At 39.2% G+C, this 22,471-nt stretch overlaps 2 protein-coding genes across 2 annotated transcripts in view; one reads left to right on the top strand and one right to left on the bottom strand.

The window, feature by feature from the left end:
- LOC134794929 (uncharacterized) overlaps positions 1-22,471 on the top strand; it is an 85,719-nt gene that overhangs the window by 50,813 nt on the left and 12,435 nt on the right. The window lies entirely within an intron of this gene.
- Positions 1,439-6,227, bottom strand: LOC134795123 (cytochrome P450 6a2-like). Its single transcript, XM_063766956.1, has 3 exons — positions 5,110-6,227; positions 4,311-4,564; positions 1,439-1,617 (listed from the first exon to the last, which is right to left on the bottom strand). The coding sequence occupies exons 1-3, from the start codon at positions 6,225-6,227 to the stop codon at positions 1,439-1,441; spliced, it is 1,551 nt and encodes a 516-aa protein (XP_063623026.1).

The raw sequence follows: 22,471 nt of genomic DNA, 5'->3' as shown, positions 1-22,471 counted from the left end.
GGGATACATGAGGCGACGGAGGGGGGTGGTCGCTTTTTAAGTACTTAGGTATGTTTTTGTTACCTATTTTAATTTTAATTTGTTGAACATTACTTATGTGCTTTTTTTTTCTTTCCTTTCCTTTTTAAAAATAGTCTGACAAAGAGTGACTAACCATATTATAGAACCTGTCTTCTGAAATAAAATCTGAAATGATATTTATTTTTATATAAGTATTTATTTTTTATTATAAAAAAACATTACACAAACATATGAAAAAACAAGACAAAATGTAGGTAACACTGACTGGTAGTAAATAGTTATTTGTTTTACAAGAGGGCAAAAGTTGTTAAACCTCTCTTGATATCCGAGCAAGCGAAAGATTCCAAAATTATTGAACCACGAGCGTAGCTAGTATATTTGGATGCTGATACGCAATAATGTGTCAACCCACATTAATTTTTCAATAAGATGTCAACTCAAAATATTAACGCTTAAAGTTGACATTTTATTGCAAAATGGATGTGGGATGACTCATTTTTGCTAAACACCATCCATTTAATAATAACAAAATTAATGTTACCTTATTAAATATTTATCAATCAAAGTCATCATTTAAAAGTCAATTCTTCCAGCCAACATAAGGAAACAACTCAACCTTTGTATTTGACACACGTGGATAAAATGCAACTTTCTCATCAGTTTCTGGACAATCAAGAGACCTTTTAACAGCTGATGTGGTGAATAACATATTTCACCTACGAGGGCATTCCACGAGCATGTCGTTTTCGAAATGTTTTTGGTATTATTGGTACTTATGGCCTCTCTTCATCAAATGCGTAGAGCTCGAGATTATATATTGCCATTTTGTTGACCAACCCCTAAAAAACATTACGGGCCTGACTAAAAATCAAAATTGCAATATTTTTGAAATTACTTTTTATCCCTTTGCTACAAATACATAAGTCAAAATTACAGATAAAGACAAACGATTATTAGCTAATTGGGGTTTGTAGTGCGTTTTATGAATAAGGGGGCAAGTCATTAAATAGGTAGTAGAAGTACCTATTAGATTAGATGAATGGCATATCGTAACCGACATTCTCGTGAAAATACCCCACGGCAAAAACTATAACTAATAATTCGGGTGTAAAGACACAAAAAATGTGTAAAAAGGAGTCCTTGGAACAACACGTTTTAAGCGGCGGATTAAGCGGTCAAATTATTAGGTACCTACGCAGCAGTTTTGCATAAGAAACCATTTTCATAAAATAACTGCCTAGTTTATTTGCGTTTGGAAATGTTAACTTCTACATGGCCATGGTCCCTGGTTTTAATTAATTAGTCCCGTGGTAATAATAACACCACAAACGTCAAAATTACAAAAAAAAGTATGACGTTTATTGTGGCACTCAAAAACAATACAGAATAAAAAAAGAATAGACGAACTTTAGTGTCTTCACTGGATCTTTTTCTTGGCAATAAGGGCTAGGGGCAAACCTCCCTTGACTCTCTGAACGCCCACGACCTTGGTGTCTATGATCGGCTTGCGGCGTGTGCTGATGCTGGGAGCCACGGAGAAGTGGCTCAGCAGGGCAGCCAGACCGGCCAGCGACTGCATGTAGCCTAGACGCTCGCCTGCCAAATAAAATAAAATACTTAGGAACTTTATTAGATTAACGTTTTTTGTGCGTGTCCTACACGCTCGCTGCATTTTTCTGGCATATACCGCACAGTCCGCACACGTAAAGGTTATATAAACACTTCTTCTTAGGTTAATCACATCTTCAGTTTGAAATACAATATATTTTACCCTTTTGACTCCTTAAATATATTCGTTCACTGCTTTAAATAAAGACACAGCATTTACATGGAAATCTCCCAATGGGCAGACCGTTAACCAGATCGATCACGTACTTATAGACGATAGACACAAATGTGCAATACAAGACGTGGGGAGCTTAGAGGTGCTGATTGCGACAGCGACCACTTTATGTTAGCCATAAAAATTAAAGTTAAGATTAAGATAGACAAACAGATCGCACATAAACAGGATTTCAAATTTGATATAGAACAGTTAAAAGATCATGAGATTAAAAATAAGTTTCAGCTAGAACTCAGTAATCGATTCAAGGGCTTGAAAGTTGATGAGGATGTTAACAGGATGTGGGAAAATATAAAAACTGCAGTGACTAGAGTGGCGCGTAATGTGTTGGGTGGTAAGAAAAAGAAGAAAAGACGGAAATGGTGGAATGAGGAGTGTGAGCGGGTTATAGAGGAACGGAGAAAATACAAAATCCTTGCCGAACAAGATGCTCAGTGGGAGGTCATGCACAAACTCCTGCAGGTGGAGACGAAAAAATTATAAAACGAGCCAAAAGGGAACACCTGAACAGCATAGTACGGGGGATGGAAACACTGATAAGAGCTAATCAATCTCGAAAGCTTTATAAAGAGCTGAGCGGTTTCAAAAAAGGCTATAAGCCTGTTACCCAAATCCTAGAGGACGACAGCGGTAATCTCGTCACATCCAGAGCTGAAATTAAGAATATGTGGAAAGAATATTTTCAACACCTGCTTAACTGCCCCCCTCTAGATGCGCCGGCTCACCCCAACAACAGTAGCGCCGATGATCCCGAAGTCGCCCCTCCAAGCTTTGAGGAGGTTCACCAAGCCATAATTATGCATCTCAAGAACAACAAGGCTCCCGGCATTGATGGGCTCCCATCCGAAATCTGGAAGAACTGTGGTGGCACTGTCCAATCGAAAGTTTACGAGCTTTTGATAAGGATATGGGAGCTAGAAGAACCGCCACAGGAATGGAACGTGGGTGTTATCTGTCCTGTTCACAAAAAAGGCTCAAAAAAGAAGTGCACAAACTACCGAGGAATTGCCTTACTCACAACAGCGTACAAAATCCTTTCCAACGTGCTGCTAAAGAGGCTGGAACCCTACGCCGAAAGAATCCTAGGGGACTATCAATGTGGTTTTAGAAGAAATCGCAGCAGACGGATCAGATCTTCTTGCTTAAGCAACTAATGCAAAAGAAGTGGGAGTACGCACAAAGCATTCACTCATTGTTTGTGGACTTCACAAAGGCCTATGACAGCATAGACAGAGGTACTCTATACTCCATTCTTATTGATTTTAACATCCCCATAAAACTAGTTGACATAATTACTGCAGCAACCAAAGAGAGCAGAATGCGAATCAGAGTAGGGGATGAGCTGTCTGAAGAATTCACGGTTATGACCGGCCTAAAGCAAGGGGATGCTCTATCGCCTGTGCTCTTCAATCTAGCCCTAGAATATGTTGTCCGGAAAGTTTTTGTGTTAGACATAGGGGTAGAGCTGAACGGCAAGCACAAGGTGGTGGGGTACGCAGATGACCTAGCTTTATTAGGGGAGAGCCGTGAACAGGTAGCGGAAGCAGCTAGTGTCCTGGAACGAGAGGCCTCTAGTTTAGGTCTCAGGATCAACCAGGCAAAAACTGAATACCTCCACATGAAACGTTACAAGAATACACGCATCCAGCGTGATAGTCTTCATGTTGCGGGTACCGTCTACCGTGGAGTTGAGAAGTTTCGGTACCTGGGATGCACTGTTACCGACACAAACACCAGAGAGGAGGAGATCAACATACGCATCCAAAACGCCCTGCGGTGCAGTGCAGCCCTCCACAAAGTGTTGGTGCCCGGGCTTCTCAGCAAACATACAAAGTTACGGATATAATAAAACCGTTATACGGCCTATCCTAATGTATGGCTGTGAGGCCTGGTCCCTGACACTAAAAGAAGAATGTCTCCTGGTAGCAGAGACAAAAGTTTTTCGCAAGATCCTGGGTCCTATTCTGAGAGATGACGGCACCTGGAGGATCCGGAAAAATGCCGAGATCGAGGAGTTAGTGGCCGAACCCAATATCGTCGGCGAAACGAAAGCGCACAGACTTCGCTGGTTCGGTCACCTACTCAGAATGGGAGAGGATCGGGCTGTCAAGAGGGTGTTCTTGGGACGACCGACTGGTAGCCGTCCGGTGGGTCGGCCCAGGTATCGCTGGGAAGACAGTGTGGCGGCGGATCTGCTTTAGCTTCGCGTCAGTAACTGCAGGAAGTTGCGCAGGATCGGGACAGGTGGCACGCTCTCGTTTCGGAGGCCTAGATTCTCTTTGGATCGCTGAGCCAAAATAGTTAGTTAGTTAGTTAGCATTTACAGAGTCAAAAAACATTCCCATTCCATCCTCCAAGTTTTAGATGTTGGTTAAAATTAGAAAAATAGTTATCATATTTTACTGAGTAAAACATTTTGATTTAATTAATATAAAGAAAACCTCACCAATACAAGCTCTCGGTCCGGTCCCGAAGGGCAGATATGTATACTTGTCGATGGCGGAAACATTGTCCGGGTGGAACCGTTCCGGACGGAACTCCTCCGGGTCCTGGAAGTACTGCAGGTCCAGGTGCAGCGACTTGACCGGGACGATGATGTTGACCCCGGGGTCGATGGTCACGTCCGTGCCCGGGATAGTGTAGGCTCTCACGCACATGCGTTGCAAAGCGCCGAGGGAGGGGAATAGCCTCATGCCTTCACTGAAAATATGAATCATTATGTGATAATTTACTTTGATAAACATTGTATTTAAGATTAATACATCGATGAATCATAAATGGGTATATTATAAGATTTGAAAAACGCATAGGTACTATGACAATATTTTTTCCCAAAGATTATTGCAGATTGTACCACCGTCTCCACTGTAAACTGACACCTCGTAAACTCCACCGACGCTCTTTTGCTCTTAGTACAGAAACATACCTACATTAAGGTATATCTGGATAAGACCGGACTCCTTTTCGACGAGTTGGAAGGACGTCCCAAAAAATAATACATTATTTATTTCTCACTAACCTCCGAATGTTTAATGCAAATGATAAAAAAGAAAACAAACTTGTATTATTAATTCGCTCAATGCCCCTTATTAATATAGTTTAGAAGTAATCTACACTCAAGGTTGAATTAGGTACATTTTTTTCAAGACATCAAACCGAAAATCGGCCTTGGACTAAGATCGGACTAATTGCTAATTTGAACCCTAAAGCAAGGAAAATAAGTTGACACGCTCATTATCTCCTACCTGAAACACATTTCCAAAAACTTCATCTCCTTGACGGCGTCATAAGATAATTTGTTATCATGACGCGCTAGCACCGCGTCAATTTCCTCCTGACACCTCCTCTGGTGCTCGGGATGGTGCGCCAGCTCGTGCAGCGTGTAGCTGGTCGCCGAGGAGGACGTCTCGAACCCGGCGGCGAAGAACACGAACACTTGGGCCACCACAATGTCGTCGTCCATCTCAATCTCAGCCACACAAGGAGTGCCATCAGCTTTCTTATGCACCAGGGATTCGCCAATCATTTTCCCTTTCTCTTTCAAATCCAAAAGCGAGTCGATAAAATCATTTCTGCCCGAGTTCTTATAATCCCGTTCCTGCGTTATTGTTTTTACCAATTTCATCATAACATTCTCGATCTCTGGTGCAAAGAAGTGAAAATTGGTCATCAAACTCGGCATGGAAAATTTAAGGATGGCTACAATCATGTCTCTTCTTTCTTGTCTAAATATGCGTGTACCCAGCTTTCTGAACATGGAGTTCTTATCGTTGAGTGAGTCAGTGTCGATGCCGAAGCCGCAGGCGCCGATGAAGTCGGTGGTGTAGCGCGCCATGAGGTCCCGCACGTCGACCTCGGCGCCGCTCGCCGCCGCCTCGGCCGCCACTCGCTGCAGCTTCTCAGCCCTCGCCACGATCAGGGGAAACATCGCTTTCAACTTCCCGGTCGTGAACGCGGGAGTTAACCTCTGTCTCAACAACTTCCAGAGATCACCTTCACAGGTAATAAGATTTTTCAAAAGCGGTTCAGGATGTTTGTCAAGTGGGAACACGTTTCTGGAGGAGAAGTGGTTGAAATCGGACACTAAAACATGTTTAACCAATTCGGGATCCCTTAGAATCAGCACCGGAGTCGTCATGAGGTAGTATCCGACGAATCTTTCGCTGGGATACTTCTGGTACATCTCATGGTAAATGTCAGCTAAAGATATCTGCTGGAGGAACTGTCGTTTCGCGGTGCCAAAGAACGGTACGGGAGCATCGTGCTTCACCCCGCGCTTCTCCCAGTAGCCGAAAGTCCGCGTTCCGTAAAAATATAACAATATTAATGAAACCGCGAATAACCCTACTAATAGCCACAACATATTTACTTAAACACAAACTAAAATTGAATCCGGGTGTGACGTGAAGGTGAAGACGGTCAGCTTTGGCGCCGAACAACAAACATGTGAGCCTTGTAGGTACCTATCAGGTTGTCGTATGTTGACTAAGTATATAATTGACATTGGCTAGGTACGTGATAATCTTATATGCATTCGTGCATTACGTACAGTACGTTATCTTCTGTGTTAATAAGCATTATCTTCGGGTAATGTCACTTACCGAAGTATTTAAATCTGTCGCCATGGCTAAGACTATTTTTTAATAGTAACTATTGGACTGGAATTGGTTTCATGGTGGTGTCAGATGAGTTAATTTTTGGGGTCCCGATGGTCACCTTTGAGAGCGTCTGTCACTTCCGGCAATAAAATACTGACAGATTTCTCTTTTCTGTGTCTACCAGTAAATTTCTACCTGCTGCCATAAGTATTATTTCGGTATCACATGGATTAAATCAGCCCCCCTTTTTCACATCGGAAGTGGCCTTCTTTTTTTGTACTTTCGGCAAATTCAGCCGTGGCAGACTATCAAATTTGGACTTAGCATCACTTTTATGGGAAACCATTGCGCATTTCATCGCGGTATCAAGTCGGTTCGAAATTTTGCAGTTCTCTTCTACGTTTGCTTGCTATCGATATAATAATGATAACGATTGCATCGGTATTTATAATTTAATTAGTCACTAGCACGGGTACGGTTTTGCCCCGAAATACCGGGCTATGTTGATATGACCAAATAATAAGAAAATAAAGCTCCAGAAACAGTGTCCAAAATAATAGACAAGCTCTCATTAGCACTTTCTTATCTGTAACATAACATAGTCGGCGTGCAGGTAATTATAAACACTACCTAGGGTTTGCACGACGGATCTATAATGGGAAGATCCGCGGATCCGGGTCCAGATCCGGATAATTTCATACATTTCGGATCCGGATTGCAAACCCTAACTCCATTAAAAAGGCAATGGATGTTTCCAACTCTGCCAACGCCAGGATAACTAGAGCTATATCAACAGGAGCTGATTGATAAATGTCGAGCAAAACGATAAAATAAACCAAATATATTTTTATATCAACACGGATATGATGATCGTTCTTCTCTACGTGGCAGCGTGATAAAACAACATCCGTCACTTTCAAGCGCCCGGTGTTAAAAAGTGACGGTTATTTTATCACGCGGATAAAACCATCCATAATACGCCTGTTGAATGGTTAAAATCGATTTCCACATTACTTGTTTATCCATAACGTTATTTGCCTAATTTCTTTAACCCTTCCATAAAATTGGGGGGATGAAAAATGGCCATCTCCCTTTACGGTCATCGTAAAGTGTATCTTGATAGATGGGCCGTTAAAATCATTTTCCGCGGCGTTCGGTCGGCTGGGGCACAATTAAATTAGTAGAGACAGTTTTTTGGTAAGTGTACCTTTTTTATATGAATCTGTACGGATATAATGATCGTTCTTGTCTTCTTGACAGCGTGATAAAACGGTATCCGTCACATTCAATCGCGCTACACACAAAAGAATAATTTACTTATACTTAAGTTTTGCACCTATACTGGGTGATTTTGGGGTCGTGATTCTGAATGTTGAATATGTGTTACGTCAAAAATGTCATATTAAACAAATTTTCCCCTGGGACTAACCACAAAATCGCGAAAAAAATCTGATGGACACCTTGAGGGCCCGAAGTAGACGAAATGTATGGGCCCAGGGGTATCTTTTCACGATTATTATATCGGTCCCATGGGAAACTGTTTTAGTGACCATATCTTAATCTATTTTTGACATTTAGGGGTCATTCATTAATTACATCACACGAATTTCTAGGTTTTTTGACCCCTCCCCTCCTCATTTTCACACTTCGTCACATTTGGCAAACCCGGTGTGACGTCACATTTTTTCAACGAAATCGGCAAATCGAAATATTATAAAATATTTCTGAAAAAATAAATTTTAGTAATTTTATAACCCAAAACTGATTAGGAGAGAAAATTAAACGAATAGAAATGATTATTGTTCCAATAACTTGTTAATGAACTGTACCTACAGCGAATTAAATAATTTAAATAAGTCAAAGTGACGTCACAAAGTTTGTGACTCCTCCCTCCCCCCTGTCACAACATGTCACATTTCCTTAACCCCATAACCCCCCCAAACGTGTGATGTAATTAATGGATGACCCCTATATAGGGATTATGACCCTAAAATCTCACAGTAGTGTTTGGCGTTTTCGGTTTTCCGATAATGGGCCGTGATCGAAATTTCCTATCTTGATTTCCAGACTCCTAGTTCTTAAGATAATATTTTAACTGTGGCGAAGCTGAAATTCGCTTTACGGCCTTCTCCGCACCTGCCCCGCGATTAAATGGTAATTGTGGTTTTTCTATTACCATGTTTTTATGTGTTTTACCCGGTCGATGACCCCATTCTTTACATTACAATATATCGACACACACCAAACTCCGTTATCAATTGCAGTTCATTGAATGAATTTAGAATACGTAGGTAACATAGGTATGTTTGCCAACATTTTGATACATTTTGTAAAGAGATGCGGGAGTTTGCATCGGATAGGACCAGTGGCGGATTTGCAGTCTTTGCCGCCCTAGGCCCCAGGCCTTGTAGCCGCCCCTTTCTCAGCATCAGCACCCATCATATTGACTACATTTAGGTCAGGCAACGAAAAGGTAATGCAATGCTGATGCAATGATGAAAATGGAAAATGCTAGGGACACATTTTTAACTTAGTTAAAAATCATCATCATCTAATCATTCGTTAGGAGATGAACATATCAAAAGTCCCCTTGAGCGGGGGTAGGGGGATTGGTTTGAAGGTCACATTTTTCGGTTTTTAGCTTATTATATCTCAGAAACTATACGTCCTTGTCACATGATCATAGGAACATAGGTTTTACGAAAAAAATAAGCAAATACTTATTCATTTTAAGTGACAGTTTTACCAATAACATTGACTTTTTATGTACCTACAAAAACATTCAATTCAATCTAAAAAAGAAACATAAGAAAAACGTTTTTTTTTTGCTATACCTATAAACACTCATATAATTTTTTTTTCCTTCTTTTGGCCTCCAGCGAATTCCAGAGAAGTTTAAAGGACAAATTAGTAGGTATTTAAATATGATCAGTAATAAACTGTTAAAATCTTTCGGGTTCCTTTCCTCGTGAGCACCGTGAAAATATTATTGAAGGAAATTTAATGCAAAAATTACAGTTTTTCAAGAGCGGATATCTCGAAAACTATACAAGCCCCCCTCCAGTACGGCTACCACCAGTTTTGACATTGACATAACGCTCACGTTTACGTAACTTACTTTCTATGCATCTCGCTCGTACTCGCATATGCGAGCAATAGTGCAAGCGAGATGTACAGAAAGTAAATTACGTAGACGTGAGCGTTATGTCAATGTTAAAACTGATGGTAGAGGCTCAGACTGTGCGTGAAGCGCATTGCATTCGCGGAGCGAACATATCGCGACGTTGACGTATGACTCCATTTCACGGCGATTTCGCAGTTTAGTTCGCGCCAAGATGGCTGAAAAGCATCATCGAGTTTAACTGTAATTTATCTACGGCATGAAGTATGAACTTGCTGTAGCTATTTTTCCATTTTGTTTTCTTGTAAAACCGTAAAATATAGCCGCTATATCATTATTTGCCTATTTTCTTGAATAATTGGTAAACTATTTATCCTAAGATTATAAAAAATAATAATTGAGATTCTTACAAAGAGCTCTTTGATTTGATATGATATAACACGATATAGTTTGAAAAACTTTATTTTTTAATTTTCTCAGTTACCCCCCAAAAATGGCTTCCATGCTTAAAATTCATTTATTTACGTTACACGTCCATCTTTGGGTCACAAACTTACATATGTGTGCCAAATTTCAACTTAATTGATCCAGTAGTTTCGGAGAAAATAGGCTGTGACAGACGGACAGCCAGCCGCAAGAGTGATCCTATAAGGGTTCCGTTTTTTCCTTTTGTGGTACGGAACCCTAAAAACGGGGAACAAGGCGCGAAGGCGTCAACAATCTGCGAAATCGACGCCACACTCGTGTTCGCGGCTTCGCGCTGCGATTCGCGCACATGTGTGGAAGGCCCTCAAGATATCGAAAAACTTGTAGCTTGTAGCAAATTTAACCAGCTTTCATTTTGTATGATGATTCCGAGATATAAGCGAAAAACCGAAAAATGTGACATTCCAACCCCTCTCTTCCCCCGGCTCAAGGCCTACGGCCGGGGACTTTTGATATAATGTTCACCTCCTAGATCCCAAAGTCCAAATAAAGTTAGGTACGAAGTCAAAAATTGTGTTTCAAGCATTTCCCTCTATAGGTACCTTTTTTTGAGAATTCGTTGCCTGGCCTAATTTTGAGTTATTTTTTGTTATCATCAGCGAATTTTTTGTCACAATTTGCCTCCCCTAATATCTCGCCGCCCTAGGCCCGGGCCTACTGTGCCTTATGGGAAATCCGCCACTGGATAGGACCAAATGGCGGGAAAGAGGAGAGGCCTTTGCCCAGCAGTGGGACACTCCTATAGACTAATTAAAAAAAAATGTTTGCCAACCCAAACTGCCAACTCGGAATCCGTTGGTTATGGTCATATAAGCCGTAGACCGGTAGACTATGTAGGAAATAGATGCCTCGACTTCACTTTCCAAGGCCCTAGATCACGCGGCCGCGGTAGGCGTGAGTTGGACTTAATTACTTAGGTTTTGATCCGACCCCTACGGGTTTTTTAAAGACATTTCATTCACGTTCCATATAAAAAAAATACATTGTTAAAAATTGAGTACTTAATGTACGAAACCCTTGGAACCCGAGCCCGACTCGCACTTGACCGGTTTTTTCCCTATATAGACGCCGTGTGAACGATTTTTTAAATTGCCATATAGTACAGGCCATAGTGCCATATAGTGCCATATAGTACTAGGTACAGATTTTTCTGTCACAACTGTATTCGATAAAATCCCTTATACGATATACCTACGGGAAAAATATACGCCGCGTGAACTTACGGTATCGCTTTCGTCTTCACTCACACCTAATCTTTATTGAACGTTAATTGAGGTCGTACTGGGAATAACGAAAAACGAAAATTCGGTCGAATATCAAGAACGATAGAGAGGCAGATAAAGAAATTTCAATTTTAGTTTTTCGCGGACCCCTGGACCCAATAAATCTAGAACGCAATGGCGTGGTCTATATCGAAACCCCAAAAATTGTGTCAGCCGACCGTAGCAAACTTCCTTCCTATAATCTCGGACCCGGCTATTTTATGATGCGAAAAATTAAACTGTCAACGTGAGGTGAATGCGGATGCGGCCCTGTGATGGAGTTATCTGTATCATAAAGCAGAGCGCGGCGCGCTCATTCTTTCTTCCGTGCATAAAGCAAATGTCACTTTCTTAAGCGAACCGCGATACGCGCACGAGCAGTGTGGAGACACTCCTGACTTCGGGCAAACTCGGCTCCGTTCGGCTCAGCATTGCTCCGAGCAATTATTAGGGTTAACACAACTTGACGTCCCTTTGCGTGCACGACCACAGATAAGATAATTACTTGAATTTTGACAACCCTAAATAGCCGAAAGGGATAGTGCCATAAGTTAGAAAGGGATTCGACCCCGTATTTATTTATTATTTATTATTTATCGTGTTTTTTGTAACAATTCATCAAATTAGTCCCGTGATGGCCACTGATAGTAATTAGAATTACTGACGTCGCTCCATTTTGCCGTGCTTGTTTCACTGTGCCCCTCGTTACACCTCTACGAGCGCAAAGGAAAATAATTACATCACAAATTTAATACAAACGTTAATTAAATTTCAAGAAAATTTACTGCTTGCACTGAAAAATAAGACAGGCGGGCGAATTTATACTCGTAATAAAGTTGTTCGCGCTAACACCCTATTTCAGCGCGATGGGCCATTAAACATTTTTACGATGTAAATTTGTTTGGACCTCAACCCCTTAACCTTGGGGCCTGTTATCTCAAGTGGAATTAGACTACTTTGGTTGCATCACTTGGGGTTTGATAATTTACTTGTTAATTATTGAAGGTATGGATGGTTTCCATAATAATATACTTGAACACACATTTCAATGTTCAATTTATTCAGCTACATGTTTTTAAATGTGATATCTGTTTATTTCCACAAAAATATTTCTAGAAAAATGATCTGGAGCGTGCCAAATCTCTATGATCATTTTTCCATTTTTTATTTTAACGTACCTATATGTTTAATGAATGGTTACTACCTACTTCTCGTACTCGTAAAATAATATTTCATTAAGTAATGTAAGGTCTTATAAATTAACGTTTTAATAACGAATGTGACACTTATATTTGTTTATTTGCTCGATATCGAATGTGGTGTTTTGTTACGCGGGTTCTTCAAACTACCCAATTAAGTACTATAGATAGACCAAGGGAGGGTTTTCTTGGTCTACTTTTACGGTAGGATTGTCACTGGGCCGACAGAAAACACTTAGACATCTAATGTTTTGACTGTCGATGTTTTTTCATGCTTACATTTTGCTGTACAAGTACATTGATTTAATTTAATTTAACAGTACCTAATGGGCGATAGAAGTCACAGTTATGTAATTACTTAAGGGCCCACTGATTAACAGTCCGCCGGACGGTATCAGCCTGTCAGTTAGAACAAAATTTTGACAGTTGACAGGCCGATAGCGTCCGGCGGACTGTTAATCAGTGGGCCCCTTTAGATAGTTATATTTTAATTCTCATATCATAATCTTTATGTACACGAATTTATATATTCATATAAGTAATTATTAGTGAAACTGTTCTATGGCTTTATATTGTTGTATTTTTAAGGGATTTAGTTAAAAAAGTGCACTCGTAACGCTCGATTTAAATTACTCGAGCAATGCCAACATCCCAAACACAATTCGGGTTTATTTTGGTTAGTAATTTAACGATAAAGTGGCAATGTTATACCGCTGTATATAAATCTGTCTGAAGCGCGTTTCCTTCGTAATGTTGCCAATTAACAAAATTACATTATTGTATTAGAGGTTAATATTGCCATGTTAATGAAGGCAAAATATGGGACTAGACTTGTTACATGAATCAAACTGAATAAAACAATTGTCATAACATTTGATTACATCTATCAAAAAAATTATAATTGTTTAAAAAAAATTGGGTACTTACTGTAAACGGACGCAATTTTTTTGTCAAATATGTATATTGTCAATGCAAGGATTGATACCAAAGCATCAACAGAAAAATCGCAAATATAAAAGGAAAATTTAATGCAACGATCTAATTTACAATGAATGGTTTATTTTGGATTAAATCAAAATGCATATGCATTGGTGCACGAAGATGTCGTTTTGATCAGATAAAATTACACATGCATCGCTGCAGAAAACGTACATCTTTGTACTTAGGTACATGTGCATCACTTTATAACCACATAACGCCGTTCATAAGTTTTTTCTTAATTTCCATTTAATCATGTAATTATTTCATCATTTCATCATTTCATCATTTCATCATTTCATCATTTCATCATTTCATCATTTCATCATTTCATCATTTCATCATTTCATCATTTAATCATTGCAATCATGTACAACATTATTTACAGTACATAATATGGTCCTTTTTTCCCGCACTAGTGCGTATATAAAATAGCACTTTTCGTGCGTATGTTAAAAGTTTAAAGGGCCATATGTACTGTAAAACGTTGTACGATACACGTGCGAATAGGTAATTCGCAACTCGTGTCGATTTAAAACACTCCCTTCGGTCGTGTTTTAATTTATCGCCACTCGTTTCGAATTTGCTCTTTTCCGCACTTGTATCGTAAATAAATATTTTATATTATTTTTTTATATTTTGCCATTGGTTGCTATTATTATACCGCACACAGCTATATGCTGACCAGCTAACCTTTTATTGTCTCGGTTGTAATATACAGTGCATTTTTATAAGACAAATGACAGAACGGTCAAGTCGCTCAGTACAAAGCTTTTTATGGACCCGTGAAAAGCCCGGACAGGCTGAAAGCCGTGACAGAGCGAGCACATTAACCACGTCGAGGATGTAAATGGGGTGCTCCGCAACGCTGTGTTGTGTTTGGGAACTTTATTCACCTGCCTCAACTGTTTTGATGAACATTTTGTTTGTAGTACAGATCGCTCGCCTCTAGATGGAGTTTATGGAATGACTTCGAGGTCAACTACACTTTGGTGCTGTTGGAATGGGAGCACAACCGCTAACTTTAATTGCGATCTGTACTACAGGAAAAGTAAAAGTAAGCCACAAATCCATTGAAATGCGTATTAAAAAAAACACTGGAAAATTTTGCCATTAGCAAGAGCTGATTGTTTGACTTTTCATTAATATCGGTCGTCGGTCGGTGCGTTTTTTTAAGCCAGGCAAGTTGGGTCTGGTAGGCAAAAACTAGAGTAGGTAAATTTGACCTAATTTGGCTCTATATTTTACATGAAATAGAGCGCCTGTTTAGTCACCATATAGATGTGCCTAGGGGATGTAAGTCTGTAATTTGCGGTTGCGTGAGGAAAACAAACCAAGAATGTTCATGCATTTACCGAAATAGACCCGAATTTTGCTTTTGTTACTTTTCTTTATATACTTAGGGGTCATCCATTAATTACGTCACACGAATTTCTTGGTTTTTTGACCCCTCCCCCCCCTCCTTGTCACACTTGGTCACATTTGGCATACCTCTCCCCCCTGGTGTCACGTCACATTTCTTCAACGAAATCGGCAAATATTTATTTAACATTTTATCAAAATATTTTTGACAAAAGAAATATTAATAATTTTATAACCCAAAACTGACTAAGAAATAAAATTAAACGAATAAAAACGATTTTTCGTTATCGTTTCTAAAACTTGTTATTTAACTGTATAGCGAATAAAGTAATTTAAATAAATTTTCGGTTACTGATGAAGTTAAAGTGACGTCACAAAGTTTGTGACTCCCCCCTCCCCTTGCCACAACATGTCACATTTTCTTGACCCCCTCCGTCCCCCTAAATATGTGATGTAATTAATGGATGACCCCTGACTTACAAATTTACTAGAAGATTACAAACTATAAATATTGTGTTCAGTACGTCTACCACCAGTTTTGACATAACGCTCACGTCTATGTAATTTACTTTCTGTAGGTACATCTCGCTTGCACTAATATGCGAGTACGGGCGAGATGCATAGAAAGTAAGTTACGTAGACTTTAGCGTATATGTCAATGTCAAAACTGATGGTAGACGTACTGAATGTAAAGTACTTTGATACTTGCCAAATAATTTACCATAGCATTGAAATTCTTTTGCCAGTTATTGTAAATCATTAACTGCAAATTCATTTTAATTATACCTAATTATTAATGATGATGGTAATTATGCTTAATGGCTATCATGGGGCTTTAAACATGGCTTTCGCAAATAAACGACCGCAGTTGAATTTGACCGCTGCGGTTGGTCAATAGATTGTTCATTATTTACATGCAATGTAGCGGTTCAGCATTGACAGGGTACATTACACACGGTGTCACGTTTTGTATGGATCAAACAAAAGCTAATTATCTAATTAATCAATCAATCACTCAAAGCATTAATTTTCAGGCAACTAAGGCCCATAGATACATATCTTACAAACTAACATATATACAAAAATAAAAATCTTAAATAATAATAATGTTTTTTCAATAAAACACTTTCGTGACGCAGTTTTCTGTTGCGGCGTCACCTGCTCTGGTGTAGGAATCATTCGGAAGATGCCACGGAACCGCCGAATATATCACGCCCTCCGGCCAGAAGTCCGTGCTCGGGATGGCTTCCAGCAGCGGCCGCGGCACGCGCACCACAAACGAGCTCATGATAGAGGATCACAAGAGCTACCGATTTAAAGCGCTACGCTTGTAGCTAATAGCGCATTTTTTCTGCTTTGTAGCGCCCTCCTCCGCCTTTGTACGAACAGAGAACCCTCCTAGCGGATCGCGAAGCGAATCTATTAATTACACCTCTTCCTCTCACACAAGTCATTCTGAATCTAACGAGAAACATTCATAACTTCCTTTTTTTTTTAAATTATGTTCAGCTTCTGCCTGCGACTTTGTACGACGTACGAATTAGTATTTCCATACGAGTATACCACTTCCATAGCAAATTCCACCCCCCTTTTCACCGCCTTAAGGGGCCGGTATATGACGTTTTCGATTTAGACCTCACTTTGTAACCATAATTTGTTCAATAAATGTTTAATAATTGCATTAAATTACACGTAAATTTGTTCACGAAGAAACCGTGTACCGACTCTTCATGCCATTGTATTTTTAATTTGCTGTTATTCTCTACAAATCGACACTAAAAGTATCAAAAAATCAAAATATGGAGTTCCGTTTGAGACGGAAGCAAAACAATTTTGTCTTTGACAGTAATTGAATTGTTGTATGATTCTGAAAGCTAGATAATCCAGCTACCAATTTATTATCCATTTATATTTTTACTCACAAAGACAACACAGAAATTCAATCTCAAATGTAAACTTTCGAACAATTTCCATACATTGACGACATCACTCAAAATTCTTCTTCAAGTCAGATGCCCGTTGGGGCTACACCGGAGCACACGTGTACTTCTTCAAATGAAAATGACAGCTTGATTTTCTTGCTTTTGACAATTATATTGACATTAAATCATATACGCCCACGAGAAAGTATACCAGTAGATAAATTGTATTTCAAAAAATAGGGTACATTAATATCAGCACGCGTCTCATTTAAATTTGATTTGCTGTTATAATGGTTGAAAACCGCAGTAAACTATCTTAAAACAATACGATTACAGTCGAATTTAAGTATTATGTTCCTTCAAAACTCGCTTAAAATGAAAAAAGTTTAAAGACTCATCTTTACTGATTGGGATCAATTTTTATTATGCTGGTATCATTTTGCGTCAGTTTAAAAACGTATTTGACTTCTGTACGTCAATGAATTTTGATGACAATTGTAATCTTGTATTATATTATAGAACTTTTATCTTAAAATAATGCCTATTAACAGGAAGAGTTATGTAATTCGTATAAGTAATACCTGAAAGTCTGTAATACCATGGATTGCGACGAATAAATGATAATGATTATGCGGTTCGTTCCGTCTATATGTATAATGCGTGTACGTGCTGTTCTCTGAAAATCTTCAAGAAAAAATAACGGCTAGACCAGCACTAAGTACTAGCGAGTTTTTGCGGCTTTGGAGACCGAGATGAAGCTTACAGGCCAATAGCGCTCTAGTTATTGTTATGTATACCTATGTATCGAATGTTTTATAAATTACCTATAAAAAGCAATGTTTTATTTCGATTAGGTCTACATTTTGTGCATATTGAATATCTGAAGTATTTTCGTACTAAACTTGAAACTTTCGTTGAAACTAAATAAAATAATTATTCCAAATGTACAGTCGCCTGCAATTTATGTTACACAACGAAGGCCGCAAAAATATCTGACACGATCTTATTTGTAGAACCATAAGACCATGTCACATATTTTTGCGGCCTTCGAAGAGTAGGTACCGTCTTTACCACCAACTTTGCCCGCTTATTTTTTAAAACGAATTTCTCAAAAAACATCACATCATATGACTTTTTTTGCTCAGCACGTCCATTGTGATCAAACGCATCAGTTTATTTAAAAAAAAAAAAAATATTTTTTATCGTGTTTTTACTCATTTTGCGTTTTAGAGGGCGGGCAAAGATATCCGGGGTTTTCGCCAACATTGCCCACGTCAATTTGGTATTCAAATACAGCTCGTATGATGATGATGTCTAAGGATCACTTAAAGGTTTTGGGCAATCCTACCATTCCCTGTTAATAACTTAGCGATAAGTGTAAAAACTTTAAAATAAATTTGCTGGGCAATGTTGCTTACCCGTTTTTGCCCATTTCCAAATAAGGCTCGCCTAAGCATTTTACAAAGGCTAGGATTGTCACTTTTGAGAAAATCTGTTACAATAGTTTAATGGCCAAAAATATGATTTTTGTTGTGTTTTTCATTCGTTAACGGGATAAAACATCTAAATAAAGGATAATAAGACAAATTAAATACAGTATATATTTATAAATTTATTTTAGTGTACAAACATAACCTTCTTTTACTTGCGAAGTTGGGTAAATTAGATGAAAGTGACAACCCTAATCCATTTTTGGTGGTGGGCAATGTTGGTATAGATGCCAAATTACCGGATTACTTTGCCCACCGTTAAAACTTTTGTGTATTTAGGCCTTTTTAGTTTAAATCTCAATAGACATAATCTATGCTTCATGTGTTATAACTCAAACCCGGAAATATTTGTCAAAGGGTTCTCAATTTTTTCTACTTGCATTCATTATTTATCAATTTTTTGCCCGCCGAAATATACCCTATATAGGCAGTTTGAAATTACAACTCAAAAAACTGTTACTAGATAAGTATAAGATCTCAAATACATAAAACTTAGGCTTAAAACAAACAAATGCATTTAAAACTACATATAAACTAACATACATAACATAATTATAATATTTTTTTAATAATAGTAACTTCTAAAAATTATGTAAGTAAATTGTAACGTTAATGGGGAGAGTACGTCCCTTGTTGGTAGGGGAAGTAAATAAGAACTACCAACTCGTTAGCAAAAATAAATTATTTATTTAAAAAAAAACTAAGTTTTAAATAGGGTCGTGGGTGGTCAAGGCCCGTCTAGATTTACGCCCGAGATCCGGTACTGCCCTGGCTGGTCGAGGGTCCGCAGCAGGTGGGTGACACTCGTCAGCACTGAAGAGGAGCAGGGGCGACGGCGGGCGAACGGCTATGGCTCCAACCCTGCCGTCGAGATGGTGGTGAAGGTGCGCTGTTGCTAGGTCGGCCGACGGCGATTTTTAAAATAGAACGACGCACCCTGTGGATTTCCAGAACGTCTTAGTAAGGTGTTCCTGCTCGCTCTGCTTTTGTGAACACCCTGTGATGATGATGATGATGGGACCATGGGAAAGCCGGTGCACCAAGCAGAAAGCGTGTTTGTGTTCACAAGCAGAGCGGAGTTACAAAAGCGAAGGAAAAGCACAGAGCAAAGAAGGAAAGAAGAACAAAGAAGTGAATTTAAATAAGTAGGAGGGTACGCACACATACTTACTCGTACCCGCCACTACGAGAACAAAGGAAATTGCAGTATCATTCTACATGGCAGTTAGCAACAAGTGAAATGTATGATTTAAAAATGAATTACGCTAATTACGGAGCTAATAACAAAGGAGCTAGTCTATCACTAAAGCTAAGCTACTTATTCTAATGAAACGATCAACACTTTGCACTTACCAATACGTGGGTGCGGGAATCGTTTTTATGCGAAAACGTCGCTGAACGAATTTATAATTAAAATAAGGTGTCCGCGCACACCCGAATTAAAATAAAAGAGATTAAAAATCGTACGGCGCGCGAGACGACACGGAGGCTCCGTGTGCGCGGCGGTACGTGCGTATGCAACGGTGGCTGGCGCGGACTGAGCGGCCCGCGGACAGCGGCGGAGGGGCATGCGCCCGCGCAACCGGCTTCTAGATCTTTCCATGACGTCAATCAATGGACCGGCCGCGAGTACAGTCAGTACGAATAAAATGTGAACGCCCGGGAATACATGCAATACCTAATATAATTTGATTATAACTATTCATCATAATATTTATTTAGTCTTACTTTACTATAGTAAAGTAGGATAAGACAATTCTTGTAAATATAAAATTGATTAATAAAATTGTATAAATAAATAGTTAATTGATAAAATAATAAAAATATTAATTGATTAAGATTAAAATGTAAAATAATAATTCATGCAGTAATAATTTAAAATCGATTATAAATAAGTTAATTCATTAAAATTATATTAGTTTAAGATGTAAAAATAAAATGATTAAAGCTTATAATTAAAACATGTACGTGCAACGTTACATTACCCCCTCGCGCCGGAAAAGGATTTTGTTCCTCAGAATAAAATCCGCGCAATATACGTTTGCGTATTTGCATTTATTCTTTCAAACTATCTATCATTCATCACGCAAACATAAAAAACATTAGTATCTAGTTTTTAACTGCAGATGCTAATGCGCCCAGACTTTTGCAGGTAACCAGTTATCGTTCAACCGGAAACCAATACAAATACAATTTATGCACTGAAATAGGTGTTAATAGCGCGATTTGGGAATGAATGTAACAATTTGTTCATCTAAAATATTATTTATTAAACCCTGATAATTTTAAATCTTTTATGTGCCAAGTCCCCAAATTCTTGCCAGACATGTCCCCCAAAACATAAACCAAAGGCGACTTCTTTTCAAGAATACGACACTGTATAAACTTCGGAGCAAGTTTTTTACTGAAGTACTTATCTTTGTCACTTAAAACATAAGCACGTTTCATTACTATATCTCCTACATTAAATTCGACATGTTTACGACGTAGATTATAATGAGCGGTATTCTTTGCATGAGCTTGATGTAACTTTGCCTGTACATTATCAAATATTTCAGACATGCAACCTAGATTTTCGGCGTAAATGTCACGTGGTAAAAACATTAAGTCCCTACCGAGGTCATTATCCACGTAATGCGTACCACAAGTCACAAGGTCTCTGGCATATACAAGGAACGAAGGAGTGTAACCTGTCACTTCATTTGCAGAGTTATTTATGGCAAACTGTACTTTTGGTATAAACAAATCCCAAGTCCTATGATCTTCATTTACAAAAGTTGATAAACAAGTGACAATTGTGCGATTCTGACGTTCGACGGGATTAACCTGCGGTGTGTATCTAGGCGTGTAGAATACATTGGGTACATTATATCTTTTAAATAAATCTACGGTCGTGCCGCTAGTAAATTGAGTGCCGTTGTCGAGAAAAATCGTTTGAGGAACCCCATGAACTAAAAACAGTTGGTCCTCTATAATTTTGGTGATTATAGTTGAAGTGGCATTGCGAATAGGGAATATTAGGCAAAATTTTGAAAAGCAGCAAGTTATGACCAGGATATATTGGTTTTGTTTACGAGTGATAGGTAGAGGGCCCATAAGGTCAATCGAAACCATTTGAAAGGGTCGACAACATTGTTTGGGGCGACCCATTTCACCAAGCACCTGATGGTTTTGATGTTTATACTGTAAACACTTAGTACACGAGCCTACAAATTTAACGACGTCGTTATGCATCCCTGGCCAGAAGTATCTCAACGCCAATCGACGATACGTTTTAAAGATACCTAGATGTCCAGCCATGGGTTCAGAATGGTTTTGCTCCAAAACATCGTGACGAAATTCGTTTGGGACAACCTCCTTCCAAGAGAACTCGGAGGTATGCTCGTGTTTGTTTTTACACAATCTATATAAAGAACCGTTTTTAATGGAAAAATTAGGAAAATTTTGAGGTCTTGTTAAGCAAGAGTTATAAATATTTTTATACCATGCATCTGACGTATTAAGGTAAGAATTAGATAAATCGATAGCGCTAACAGGGATAGCTCTGGAAAGAGCGTCGGGAATCACGTTATCCACGCCTCGACGATGTTTGAGCTCGAAGTTAAAACACGACAAACGCACTCCCCAGCGAGCCAGACGACCAGTAGGGTTACTTAGAGAAAGGAACCACTTTAAGGCACTGTGGTCTGTAATGACAGTGAACGGCTGTCCATTCTCCAAATAACACCTCCAATGCTCAAGAGCTATAATTACTGCGAGTGTTTCACGCTCCGTTATGCTGTAATTACGTTCAGCCGGTGTCAACGATTTGCTCATGTAAGCTACCGGGTGCTCCTTACCGTCAATAGTTTGAGTCAGCATGCCTCCTACGCCATAGTTGCTCGCATCTGTGTGTACCTCGAACGGCTTGTTGTAATCAGGGCAAGACAACACTGGAGCTGAAACTAAGCATTCTTTCAGCTTGCTAAAGGCTGCATCGGCTTCAGGAGTCCACTTGAAAGGCGGTCTACCTTTCCTGGTGGATGTCAGCTGGTTAAGAGGACCCGCTATTGTACTAAACTGTGGCACAAACCTACGGTACCAGGTGGCAGTTCCTAAAAATTTCTTTATGTCCTTGACACTAGTAGGTGTCGGATAGTTTAAGATGGCTTCTACCTTACCTGGGTCCGTGCGAAGACCTTGGCTATCA

Source organism: Cydia splendana, chromosome 11 (genome assembly GCF_910591565.1).
Source record: "Cydia splendana chromosome 11, ilCydSple1.2, whole genome shotgun sequence".
Lineage (NCBI taxonomy): Eukaryota > Metazoa > Arthropoda > Insecta > Lepidoptera > Tortricidae > Cydia > Cydia splendana.
This window is presented reverse-complemented; position numbering and strand designations above follow the sequence as displayed.